The 13377-nt window shown below is 43.1% G+C and overlaps 1 protein-coding gene across 1 annotated transcript in view; it reads left to right on the top strand.

Moving 5' to 3' along the window:
* RNF144B (ring finger protein 144B) overlaps positions 1-13377 on the top strand; it is a 145015-nt gene that overhangs the window by 90101 nt on the left and 41537 nt on the right. The window contains exon 3 of the mRNA XM_033934960.1: positions 9994-10098. Coding sequence (XP_033790851.1) covers positions 9994-10098 — 105 coding nt within the window. The remainder of the gene's footprint in view (positions 1-9993; positions 10099-13377) is intronic.

The raw sequence follows: 13377 nt of genomic DNA, 5'->3' as shown, positions 1-13377 counted from the left end.
AATTCTTCCCATAAGCGATAAAGGATTTATAATTGGTTTATAAAAAATTAATGAATAAAATTAAAATAAAATCTTGCAGGAAAAACTGCTGAATAAAAATAGCAAATGTTAACATGCTGGCAGCCCTGTTGCCTTTATAAGGCTCCTAAAAACATCTCAGTGTAAACACCTAGTGAAAAATGTTTTCTAAATATTACAATTGCCAGTCACAGTATATGTTTTTTGTTGAAAATGTGCTCAGAGAAGAATCAGAGACAGAAGTTAGCTTGTTTTTGTATATAACAATGGCTCATAATAGAATCATTACACATGAATCTTTCTTGTTCTTATTTCTTTTCTATTTGTGCTTCAGCATTAAATACTTTTATAAGGAAACAATTTATCTCATTTAACTTATGCATTAAGGGACAAATTCTATAAACAGTGTCCCAATTGTAGGCAGTGGTAGGCAGCCAATTGGGATGCACATTTTCTAAAAAAAACAACCCCTCGAGGCAGGCTGCCTACACTATAGGCATGTGTCGTGGGTGCAGGGAGGCGCCTAGGGATGTTTAAGCTCCTCCAAGGCTGGGCATGGGTGTGCTTTTGCCAGGAAGTGGCCTAAGGTGAGCTTAAGCGGTCCTAGGATCTCCCTAGGACTGCAATAGGTGCCTGAAATGTAGGCCAACAAAAAGCTGGTCAAGGAAATCTCCCTGCAGCAATCAGCTGAATGCCATGGCAGGGAAACCACCCCCTGCGAAGTTGGCCAGTGGGAGGGACGCCCACTTCCTCCCACCGCCGCCCCCGAATCCCACGACATTGTTCGCAGCAGGAAGGATGCCCATTCCCTTTTGCCACTGACTCCATCAATCCCCCGAACCCCTGACACTCCCGACACCCCCCTACATCCAATTGGCAGAAGGATGCCCTGGCTGCCAATTGGCTGTCTATTAACAAAACACACAACACTCCCCAACACTCTTCTCACACCATCATTCCCCCTGACACCTCTCAAACCCCCCCCTGTATATTTAGGAGATGGCCAGCAAAGGGGATGCACACTCCCTCCTGTCGGCAGGCCCGCTCTTCCAAAATGGTGGGCTTTCCCCTTCTTGGTGCATCCTGGGATATACCAGGGAGGCGCCTAAGGTTCTGATTGGTACAGATACCTAAGGCCCCTCCCATTCCATCCCAGGATACACTGGGAAGGAGGCCTAAGACCCCTCCTATTCCGGGATTCACTGGGAATGGCATAAGACTCCGATTGGCCAGATACCAAAGGCCACTCATTTATTGGCCCAAGCATCTAAGGCCCCTCCTATAGGAGAGGCCTTAGGCACCATGCCCAACTTGATTTTTAGGTCTCCTTCTCAGTGCATTCTGGGATGCACTGGGAGTGGTCTAAGACTCCGATTGACCACTCCCAGTGCATCCCAGAATGCATCCCATGGGAGTGGCCTTTGGTGTCTGGCCAATCGGAGTCTTAGGCCACTCCCAGTGCACCCCAGAATGCACTGAGAAGGAGGCCTAAGACTCCAGTTGGGCAGGGTGCATAAGGCCCCTCTTATAGGAGGGGCCTTAGGTGCTTGGGCGAATAAGGGCCTTGGCCCCTCCCCGGTGCATCCCAGGATGCACCTGGAAGGGGAAGGCTTGCCATTGTGAAGAGGCAGGCCTACCGGCCAGAGGGAGTAAACAAAATATAATACACACGCTTTCATGAAAAAATTTTTATTTTGAAATCAAAAAGGTAATTTATCTAATAAGAAGGTTGTGCTCAGAGACATGGAGGAAAAAGGGGAACAAATTCCCCAAGAAACCTCACCATCCAATCATTTAAAAGGCTGACATTTCTTGTGGCTCTTTTCCTGCTGGATCCTCACTTTCAGAGTGATGATTCCAGGCAGGATTTTCAACACACTGAGACCAAAGATATTTACCCAGGTAAATTGACAATGCTTAAATTTGCCTTCATCTGTGCAGGCAAATAGGGGCCTGTAATTAAAGAGGTCATCCAACTTCCACACCTAGCATCAAACATCCGAGAATACAGCCTGTGGCAGACATAAAAATGCTGACTGAGTTTTGGCTGGCCTCTTTTTGGGTAGGAACTTTCCTCTTTGAAAGTCCACTACAAGGTATTAAAGGAGAAAGTATCTCTGCTATGCGGGCAGTCTGGTAATCGCTCAATTAAGACATTTGGTTATAAAACTACAACTGATTAAAATGTCATGCTGTGAAGTAAATAAAACATTAAGATAAAATCTGTACTTGTAGAAGGCAAACAATTTCTGTTTCAGTGCATTTTGCAGTGAAGGTGCAATGCAAGGCTAACCTAATGGCCCAGAGGGACTATGTTCAATATGCTTTTTTTTGTTAACTAAGTATAGCGGTATATCAAATGTAATAAATCCAATCCAATCCAAAGCTATACTAGGAAAGACCAGCTGAAACTGAGCAGAACAGCTTGTTCATTAACCATGATCGTGGGAAATCAGCCCAGCCCTGGGGTTACTCATACTCATCTCATAGCTGGCTGTGAAATGCTGATGGCAGAAATTATTTTTTAGAAAGGAACAGCATGGTGACATATCTCATTTATTGGAATCTCTGTAAATATTACAGCATTACTGTACCATAAAAGCATTGGGATCATGATCCTAAAAGAATTGTTGGAAACAAAGAGGTTATGATCACCTGGGACATCTCCAACCTGACTGATAAAAAGCTGGATGCAAGAAAAACAGATATGGTGGTAAAAGAGAAAAACACTAGAATGGCATCAATGACAGAATTGTCGATCCCAAGGGACTACTTTGTGGATCGTGTAGAGAAAGATAAAATCCGCAACTACCAAGAAATGCAGTCTGAGACCAAGAAAATGTGGCAGAAAAGTGCATCATTTTGGGTGCCACGGGCTTGGTCAAAATGAATTTCCTATAAATGGTACATCTTACAGACTCTTGAGGGAAGTGCTCTTTGGCACAATGGAGTACAGTAAATTTGAGAGACAGAGATCAAACTCCACCTGTCCTGGCTTAGGAATGAGTTTGATGCCTCTCCTGGTATACGCAAAAGTAACCCATTTGGAGAAATTGCCCCTGAGACTAAACAGCATATTCATTTTCAGAATCCTCTGCCTGCCCTCGAAAATCGCTCACCCCCAGTGGTGTAGCCGGATGACTAATTTTGGGTGGACATGAAATTTTCTATCTTCCCCTGCCCTTCCCTGCTCGCCGATCTGTCCCTGCCCTTCCAAACTCAGAATACAAATATCTGAGCTGGCAGGGATCCCCAAGCCCTGCTGACTGAAGACTGCTCCTGGTCAGAACTCTTTCAGTCTGGGTAGCAGGCAGCAGTATCCTGGAGCAGACGTAGCCCCCTTCCCCCCCCCCCCGCATGCTCAGTTTTTATGCATGTGCGGGTGGTGGGGACAGGGGTGACTGCTCCAGGAAACATCATCCACTTCCCAGATTGGAAGAGAAGGCTAATTTTGGGTGAGCTTGAGCCCAAAGTGGGTGTACCTTTGCTATGCCACTGACTCACTCATTCTCTTTCAGTCATTCCTCTTTGTCTCCAGTAATCATGCTCTTTTTCTCTCTACATATAAGTTGATTCATTTTGATTGTATTGATTTATTCATGTTAATTGTGTTTCTAGTGTTTATGCTGTTTGTAAACCACCTAGATGTAGTGAAATTGGTGGGGTATAAATAAAAAAGTTAATACATGGGTCCACAAAAATAAAAAAGAGATTGAAATGCAGATGGAAAAAAAGAAAAGCTTTAACTTTTGATTGAAATGCCAAAATGTTTCATAGCAGATTCAGTGGCAAAGTATTCCAAAGTCTGAAAGTAGCACTTTAAAGTGCTCTCTGGCTGTGCCCAACCATCAGAACAAAGAGCAGTCCAGTACCCAAAGAATGAAAAGAAGCCCCCTGGATTGTTGCATCAGTACGTCTTTCCTCACAGACAGGACCATCCCACCACAAGGCCATGGAGCACAAGATTATAGTATTAAGGTGAATCTACCCAAAAGATAGTGATCCAGTGTAAGGCCCAGATGCACTAAAGCCAGCGATCGTTGCTAAACCTGTTTTGACAGCTTTAGTGACAATCGTATTTGCCGACCCGATGCACAAAATGGCTCACCGCGTATTTTTACCCTCATTGCCCATTTTCCAATCCAGCCATGCAAATGAGCAAAAACCCCATGAAAATTAGCTAATCAATTGATGTACTAACATCGCTTGGCTATGCACAAAAAATTCAAGGGTTTTAATGATCTGAAAAAACAGACTGCTCTGGGTAACCGTGTTACCGACAGGTCTGCCTGCCTACATATGCAAAATATCTATCACATAAAAAAATGAAAAAGTTGCCCTCTGCCCTTCTGATGACAGCCCTCCACGATGACCCCTGACAAACACGGCACCGGGAATCCCTCCCTCCCCCCCCCCCGTGCTAGCAAAAATCAGCAGGAGGGTTGTCCATTCCCTCCTGCCATGCCAACCACCCCCTTTGTGGCAGTGAAATGGCAGGAGGGATGCCCACTTCCTTCTGCCACTGAAGGCCCACCCCCATGCCAGGCAGCCCCCCCAAACATCCCCTCCCCTCCCCCCTTGCCCCCCTAAAAAAGGCAGGAGGGATGCCCACTCCCTCCTGCCACCAGAATTACAAATAGCTGCAGTGAGAATCAAACCCAGTTTCTCCAGAATCTTAGCCCACTGCACTAACCATTAGACTACTCCACTGTACTAAAGTATTGTATTTTGAAAATGCCCCTATAGCTTTTAGAAGAAAGGGTGGACTCTTCTGACCAGTGAAGCAATAGTAGGAGGAGATCCCTTTTGGAGAGAAACTGGGATTGATTTAAAATGTCAGTTCTGATTCCCTGGTCACTGCACCAGCTCTGTGAGGGGATCAAGGACTTTAGTCAGCCACTTGGAGTAAAGATGTGGTGGGAAGTTATAAGGGATGCTGAGGCTTCTGCACTTGCTCAAAGCTGTGTTCTGGACCAGGGAACCAGCAATGTCATTGTCTCTAAGAATAAGAAAAGAGGAGCTGAGATGTTGGAGAAACAGGGGACACTGGCCCTGAGGGAAAACAGAAGAGGGTTACAAGAGAAGAGCTAATTATTGAAGGCAGTGACCAAATGTGGAGGAGTACAGGAGAAAAAGAGAGAAAGAGGGGTCTTATCCTGGATAACATCAAAGATTACGTGCCCCTTATTCTTCCAATCCTCATGATATCCCTCCTTTCACTTCTATATACCTTTACCAACACCTGGAATTTATCCTTCCCTGATCTCCAATCAATCCTAAGTTCCCCAAAACATGACTTCCATAAACAACTTCAATAATAGCTCTCTACTTCTCGCCCATTCCTACCATATCCTACCCAAACCCGTGATAAACCAAGACCACAGCCACACACACTCACTTCCATATTCAGACCAAATAAAAACTCATGTAAACAATGCCCAACAAAACACAATATATACAGAAAACGCCCCTAAATTTGCATCAAGTTTGCACAAAGGGGCATGCCTCTTAGTTGTGGCCTATTGTCAGCATGTCTGTGGTGATATTTTTTTATACAACTTTAAGATGAAGGGCTAAGATGTCAATGGGGGTGGTGCATACCACCCCTGAAACAGAAAAGTGTAGCATGCAAGTCAAGAAAAGTAAATACAGTCCAAAAAGACTAGCAGTCACTGCAGCATGCATACAAAGTTCTCCCCAGGAACTTTACAATAGGTGTGCCACTCAGCTGATCATACTGACCACCCAGCTAATTTAACAGAAAATGTTGTTATACTGCGAAGTACTCCCCTGTCCCCACACGGCTACTTCTACATGCCACCTAGCTGACAAATTTTCTGAGGAGAAAACTGTCTAACTTTTTCTTCTCCAAAACCATGATCTTTTTATTCAACTTTGGCATAAAGGGCTATGATGTCAGTGGTGGTGGAACGCACTGCTCCTAGATCAAGAAAGTGCAGCAGGCAATACTAGGAAAGCTTAGTTACTTACCTGTAACAGCTAATATCCAAGGACATCAGGCAGATATTCTCACATGTGGGTGATGTCATCCACGGAACCTGGCATGGACCGTCCAAAGTGCACTGTCACTTTAAAATTTAAAAAACTGTCCGTACCGCGCATGCATGGGTGCCTTTCCAGACGGTCCATGCTGGGTTCTATGGATGACGTCACCCACAAATGAGAACATGCTGCCTGCTTGTCCTGGGCTAAAGTTAAATCAGTCCAAAAAGGCTAGCAACTATGATAGCAATGTAGTTACCGGAGCAATTAATCAGGGCAGACTACGAAGACTTATATTACCTTCATGAAATAGGTGCAATGTGTGTACTTAGATGTATGTATGTATGTTTTTCCTGCCTAAGTACCCTGTCACACAATTACCCTCTGCATATCTGCGTAGTAGTGCTTTTAATATACGGTATGCAATTCATGGTGCTAAAAAAAATGAAGCCCCTTAGCAACCTATAGTACCAAGACACGGCCATGTGCGTGCTGGCTGGCTGAGTACTCTGTGCTGAGTTAATTGAAAACATGGAGTTTGTTTGCTCCTGTCACTTTCTGGGCACATAGTGTTATCCTACCATGATGCATAGAACAATGAAAGTCTTATCTTGAGAGAAAGAAAGAAAACAACACCGAATTTCATGTACAGTTCTTGGTGCAGGGTGGATGGCATGATGTATGGCAATCTGACATTATTCTGCTCAGGGTCTGTTGCTCTTCTATCTCCTGGGTAAACATAATAAAATGATACAAATTACAAATTAGGAGTAAATATAAAAATAGCATTAAAAGTGAAAAAAATAATCATAAACATACATATTTTTACTAGAGATCTTTAGGAGGCAGCTGAAGGCACCACTGTTTATCAAGCCCTTTCTCAAATACAGTCTCAGTAGTAGTGGAGATAAGAACAGATATAAGTTTTTCCTCTCGGAGAATTTCAGTGATATTGGGGAGTGTTAATAATAATAACTTTACTTGTATATACCGCAATACCAAAACAGTTCTAAGCGGTTTACAGTAAGAGAAGAACTGACCACCAGTGAAATACAGCCAATACAGGTAATAAAAGAAATACAGTACTCCCCCGATATTCGCAGGGATTCTGTTCCAGGAACCCCTGTGAATCTCGAAAAACCGGGAATACGGTTTTTCATGGGGGAGCCTGAAGAGGGCAGCAGGAGAGCAGCTGGAGCGCCGCGAGTGCAGGAAATCACCCGCGGTACACTCCGACCGCCTCATCCTGCACTAAGTCGGGCCTTATCCAATCAGGAGCTGCGTTTTGGCACCATGGGCCTCCCTTTGTGGTCACAAGGTTTATTTCACTGATTTAGGCTCTATCTTCTTGTTTCTGTAACAACCATCTCAGTAACAGTCCTTGGCAGGCAAGTACATTCTTAGTTTGGAATTTGATATTTTCACTCTGAATTCTTTCCATAGATGTTGCTGTTGTGTGAAATTCTGGATTCATTCCTCCCTTCCCACATTACCTCTGTAATACCTTCACATCCTATTGGTCTATGAAGCTGAAATCCATCTCGGCACCAAACCTATATCTCCCATATAACTTTGGTCCTAGCTTTAGAACTAAGCATAAGTGTTGGAATGGGGGAGGCCACATGGGCCATGGCCTCCCCCAAAATTGGCGATTGGCACCCTCCCTCCCACCTGTTTCCTGGTGTTGTACTTTAATTCGGGGGTCAGCCGCTGTGCAGCATCAATGAGCAGGCCTGCCCCAGAACTCTTCATTCTACTTCTGGGGGCAGTCCTGCTCACTGACTCTGCCCCAAAGATTTAAAGTACAATGCTAGGAGGAGGTAGGGGTTGGAGTCGGGAGCTGGTGATGGGCTATGCCGCAGGATTTTGCTGGGGCAGAGCTCCTGGGCCCCCCCAAACCAAACAGCATTTCACTGTCTATGAAATTAAGGTTCATTGCGCCTAACTGGCATGCCTAGTGACAGCTGAGTTTATTTATTTAGTTATTCAATTTTCTATACTGTTCTCCCAAGGGAGCTCAGAACGGTTTACATTAATTTATTCAGGCACTCAAGCATTTTTCCCTGTCTGTCCCGGTGGGCTCACAATCTCTCTAATGTACCTGTGGCAATGGGGGGATTAAGTGACTTACCCAGGGTCACAAGGAGCAGTGTGGGTTTGAACCCACAACCTCAGGGTGCAGAGGCTGTCGCTTTAACCACTGCACCACAATCTCCCCACATCTATTCTCCACCGCTAATCATGCCTACTTTTCAGGTGGGTATTGTTAGGCATCGGCGGGCGCCTTGACTTAGGTGCATTTAGGCGTCATGCTGATATCCATGTGCAACATTAATTATAAAAAAAAAATTGTTTTTTAATGGCATGGTCAATTACCGAAGACTCAAAGGCTTTCTAGTGTTTTTTATTGCTGCTTGTTTGTTTGCCGCCACAGGTTTGGAGATACAGCAGCAGCTGCAGTAGACGGGAGGGAGAGTGGGTGAGAAGGTGGAATTGAAAGGAAGAGAGAAGAGTTGATGCTGAATGGGGGGGTGGGAAGGGAAAAGGAGAAATGCTGGACTAACGGGAAGGGGAGACAGAGGGGGAGACTGGATGGGTAGGTGGGTAGAAATATAGAAGGGTGGATGCTGGACAGATGGGAGCAGTGACAAAACGAGGGTGAAAGGCGCCCGGGGCGGTGGTGCCCCTCTCCCCGCTCTATTCTGGCCCCCCATTCGTCCCCCTTCCCCGCCCCCTCCTGCTGTGCACAAGCCCTTCCCCTTCCTCCTTACCTTTTTAATGTTCACAGTGGGAGCAGCAACCACAACCTGCTGCTTGCGCCAGTATTGGCTTTTCCTCTGCTGTTACTTAGGCAACGAGGCAAGAGTTCTAATATCTGGAGGGAGGTCATTCCAGACATTAGAACTCTTGCCTCATTGTCCAGCTTCAGAAAAACCGTAAAAACATATTTTTGTACGAAATACCTTACAAATAACCATTAAAATGTTTAGCTGATCATTTTATGTTATTATCTATCGATCCTCCCTGTATTACTGTTTATTCTTAATATTTTTGTTAACCGGATCGAGTCCCGGAATGATCCGGTATATAAGCTTAAGGATTGGATGAACACAACAACTAATTCTGACCCCATAGTAGATGACTGCAGTATTATGTATGCAAATTATTTTAAGGCACAGTTTTAGGCGGGGTATAAATGAAAATTGAATAAATAAATAATGGATAGGTGGGTCCTTATCTACATGCCCTTCAGCTGAAGTGATGTGTTACAGTCCTTCATTTGCCCTTGAGGCTGTGGCTGTGATGCTTTTTTTCCTTCTTTGCCGCTCTGACCCTTCTTTCTCCAAGGCATAAGAGCAGCTATTTACATACAACTACCTCCTCCTCTGATAGCTTTCGTCTGATATCTGAATACGCAGGCATTGAGGCAGCTTGAGAATAGGCACATAACAGAAGAGTCACTTAGACTTCATAAAGAAAAAAATCTAATCTAATCAGATGTAATACAGGGGTTTTATATTCTGATAAATACAATACTCGTTCCAAGTAGGATTACAAATTCAGCTCATCATTACAAAGTTTCAGAAATTATAAATGTAAAATTCGTATAACCCACAGAGAAACTCAAGAATCAGATGCCAAAATTCCATATGCTCCTCTAAAAAGACGTGATTAAAGAATGATGGAATGTGGTCTTTCTGATTACATATTATTTGAGGACGCTCACTCCATAGCATTGAAAGCAAAGAGAAGAATTTACATTTAAAGAGGTTTATTACGATCTGAAAAATGTAATTTTATCTGATCGTGGGTCTTAATGATTGAATTGCCGATGCGAATAAAATCAAATATGACATGATATGATGGAATTCAACCGTGAATAATACACTTTGCACATCAAATAGTGTGAAATAGTTTTTTACACCGATATGCTTGAAAGTTAAGGTCTTCTGATTTTTATTTGCCTTTCAGTGCTTAAAGCAATATGTACAGTTGGCAGTACAAGAAGGATTTGGTTCTCCTATCACATGCCCAGACATGGAGTGCTTGCACCGTGGTATCCTGCAGGAAGCAGAGGTATAAACACTTGTAGCATCTAGCCCTGATGTTTTTATTTCTGTTCTGTTATTATTTTCTCTCAGAAATTGCTTGTAACAAACAGCTGATGTTGAGTTAAAGTCATTAAGAGTCAGAAGTTGTGAATCCTTTTTTTTTTTTTTTTTTTTTTGCTTACTTGACATACATACCAGTCTCTAAATTGTAGGTATACATAGCAAGGTTTAAGAGCTAGTTCCAGCCAGACTCACACATATTCCACGGTTCTCAGTATAACAAGGTTGGCTTATTTTAGCCAACCATGTACCAAAAGTCTTGCACTGTCAGCTCTTCTAACAGTCCTTGCCAGATTTCTTAATTTCCCAGGGCTTTCCTCAGCTAGGAAAGGGTTCTTTCTCTCATAGTCTTATAAGAATCCCTCTGCTTGGTTATCCTCAGCCCACAGCTAGGGAATGGTTCCCTAGTGGAAGTCTCTTTCTTGGGACCTCCTCTCTCAGGGACCTCCCCAAATGAATCCACCCCTCTGACTCAGCAGGGTTGTATCCCTTCCCTAATGGATCTCAGCACTGAGCTGCAAAGCTCAGGGCATTCAGAGACAGGTAGTTTTTCCTAGTTTGTCTGATGCCCCCTGATGCCCAGTGGCATAACTGCAGTCTTGGTGAGGGAAAACCCCTTAATCCTTCACAATGTGGTGATAGTAGTCAGCACTAAGGTTATGCCAAGTTCATAGAGGAAAAGACCATAGTCTGCTGTTGAGATAGACATAGGGGATGCCACTGATTTCCCTGGGATTGGTAGCATGAATGCAGTGATTCCTTGTGTATTGCGGTATATCAAAGTTTGAATAAACTTGGAAACTTGATTTCTGCCAGGTATTTGTGACTACTTTGCTGCTGCTGGAATTAAATAGGTGGGAGAGTTGAAGCTGGTGGGAGTTAGTCATGGGGGGGCCACTGTTGGAAGCAGGATACTGGGCTAGATTTCATTTATTTATATTTCTTATATATATTGCTTCTATTTGAAGTGGTTTACATTCAGGTACTCTGGGTATTTCTCCATATCTATCCTGGTGGGTTCACAGTCTAACAGTGGTACCTGGAGAAATGGAGAATTGAGTGACGTGCCCAGGGTCACAGGAAGTGGCACAGGGATTGAGCTCACAACTTCAGGGTGCTGAGGCAGGGGTTCTAACCACTAGTTCATGCCTCCTTCTCCTAGATGGACCATTTAGTCTGACCCAGTATGGCTATTCTTATGTTCTTATGGCAACCATATTGCTTCTCTCTCCCTCCCCCCCATGACTAACTCCCACCAGCTTCAACTCTCCCACCTATTTAATTCCAGCAGCAGCAAAGTAGTTCAACAGGGTGTTTTCAAACCTTTATTTCTTAATTTTCCTTCAGTTTTTTTCATAATTGCCTTTGTTTTGTTTTCCGCTCCCACTTTGATTTTTAATTGGCTGATATTCAACCAACAGTAATTGGTGTTTTTATGTCCACCACCAGCTGTATTTCTGGATGGCATGGTTTGGGCAGACTTAAATCTACATTTGAGTTTCTCATTTTACAAAAGGAATACATGTGTAGGGGAAAAGTTTCAGTGCTGGGTTTCAAACCAGCTCAAAGTCATGCATAGGTTTTTTAAAAAAGTGTACATTTTGGCCAGGGTTTTGCATGAGCGATTAAGGAAATCATTCTTCTTAATCTCATGTAGTTTTTATTTCCTTCTCCAAAATGAAACCAAGTTAAAATTGTGGCCTCATTACTTACAGATGTATCTGGCCCATGTTCCAATTCTACATGTGGATGTTGTGAAATAGTTACTTCCATGTGGAAGCTTCTGGGCCTGAGCCATTCATTTTTTCCAATATGTACAGTGCAATGAAAAAGTTTTTCATCACCTTGTCATAAAATTAATTTTCAGGATTATGTGCTAGCTTGGCAAATTATTTTCCTGAATTCCAAGATAATGCACATTCTTACTATCAGAATCCAATTATAAATTGCTATCTGAATGTCGACTGAGTGTTATTTGCTGAATGTTATTTGCTCTAGTGGGACTTGTCTATACTGCTGTACCATGCAGTATAAATGTATGTATTGGAACTGCAGTTAAATAATACAAATACTATCGGACATACTGATATTTATCTCTTTTACTTAGTAACATGGTAAATAAATGACAGCAGAGAAAGACCTGAATGGTCCATCCAGTTTGTCCAATATTTATATGCATTTATATACACACCCCTCTAGAAACTTCCTCTCTATGTCACTAAATATAACTTGAAATCCATCCAGTTGGTAACTTTCTCTATGTCACAAAATATAACCTGAATCCTCATTATGTAACTTGAAATCAACTACCTTACAATGTAATGTAATTTCCTGGAAATATCCAGCAATCTTCCAATATAATGTATCTTCCTGGAAATGTCCAGCTATCTTCCAATGTAATGTAACTTCCTGGAAATGTTCAGATATCTTCCAATGTAATCCACTTAGAACCGCAAGGTACAAGCGGAATAGAAGTCACTAATGTAATGTTATTATTATTATTATGATTTTTATATACCGCCTATCAAGGTTATCTAAGTGGTTTTACAATCAGGTACTCAAGCATTTTCCCTATCTGTCCCGGTGGGCTCACAATCTATCTAACGTACCTGGGGCTATGGAGGATTAAGTGACTTGCCCAGAATCACAAGGAGCAGTGCAGGATTTGAACCCACAACCCCAGGGTGCTGAGGCTGTAACTTCAACCACTGCGCCACACACTCCTCCAATGTAATGTAATGTAAATTCATAAGTACTGTACATTAAATTGTCTTATTTCTGGGCTATTAACTGTAAAGTCCACCCAATACTGTCTTTAGGCTCAGGCTACTGGAATTGGCATTGAAACTCACTCCAGCCTATCCAAACCATCTCTTGGTTTGCGGGATACAGACCATAGAGTCTGTCCAGCACTGTCCTCAGGTTCTAAATTACTGTAGTTCCTGTCAAAGCCCTTCCCAGCCCATTCTAAATTGAGTTGCCATATATAGGACACAGACCGTATAAGTCTGCCCAGTACCAGCCTTAATTCATCAATTTATACCATTCTTTTTCTAATTATAGATCCTCTGTGTTCATCCCACTCTGTGTTGAATGACATCACCATTTTCCTCTCCCCCACCTCCCTCGGGAGGGCATTCTAGGCATCCTCCACCCTCTGTGTGAAAAATAAATTTCTAACATTACTCCTAAGGCTACCATCTCGCAACCTCAATTTATGTCCTCTATATTTTGCACTGTCCAG

The sequence above is a fragment of the Geotrypetes seraphini genome, chromosome 2 (assembly GCF_902459505.1).
Source record: "Geotrypetes seraphini chromosome 2, aGeoSer1.1, whole genome shotgun sequence".
Classification (NCBI taxonomy): Eukaryota; Metazoa; Chordata; class Amphibia; order Gymnophiona; family Dermophiidae; genus Geotrypetes; species Geotrypetes seraphini.
Note: the sequence above shows the minus strand (reverse complement) of the source record. Positions and strands in the feature narration are given on the sequence as shown.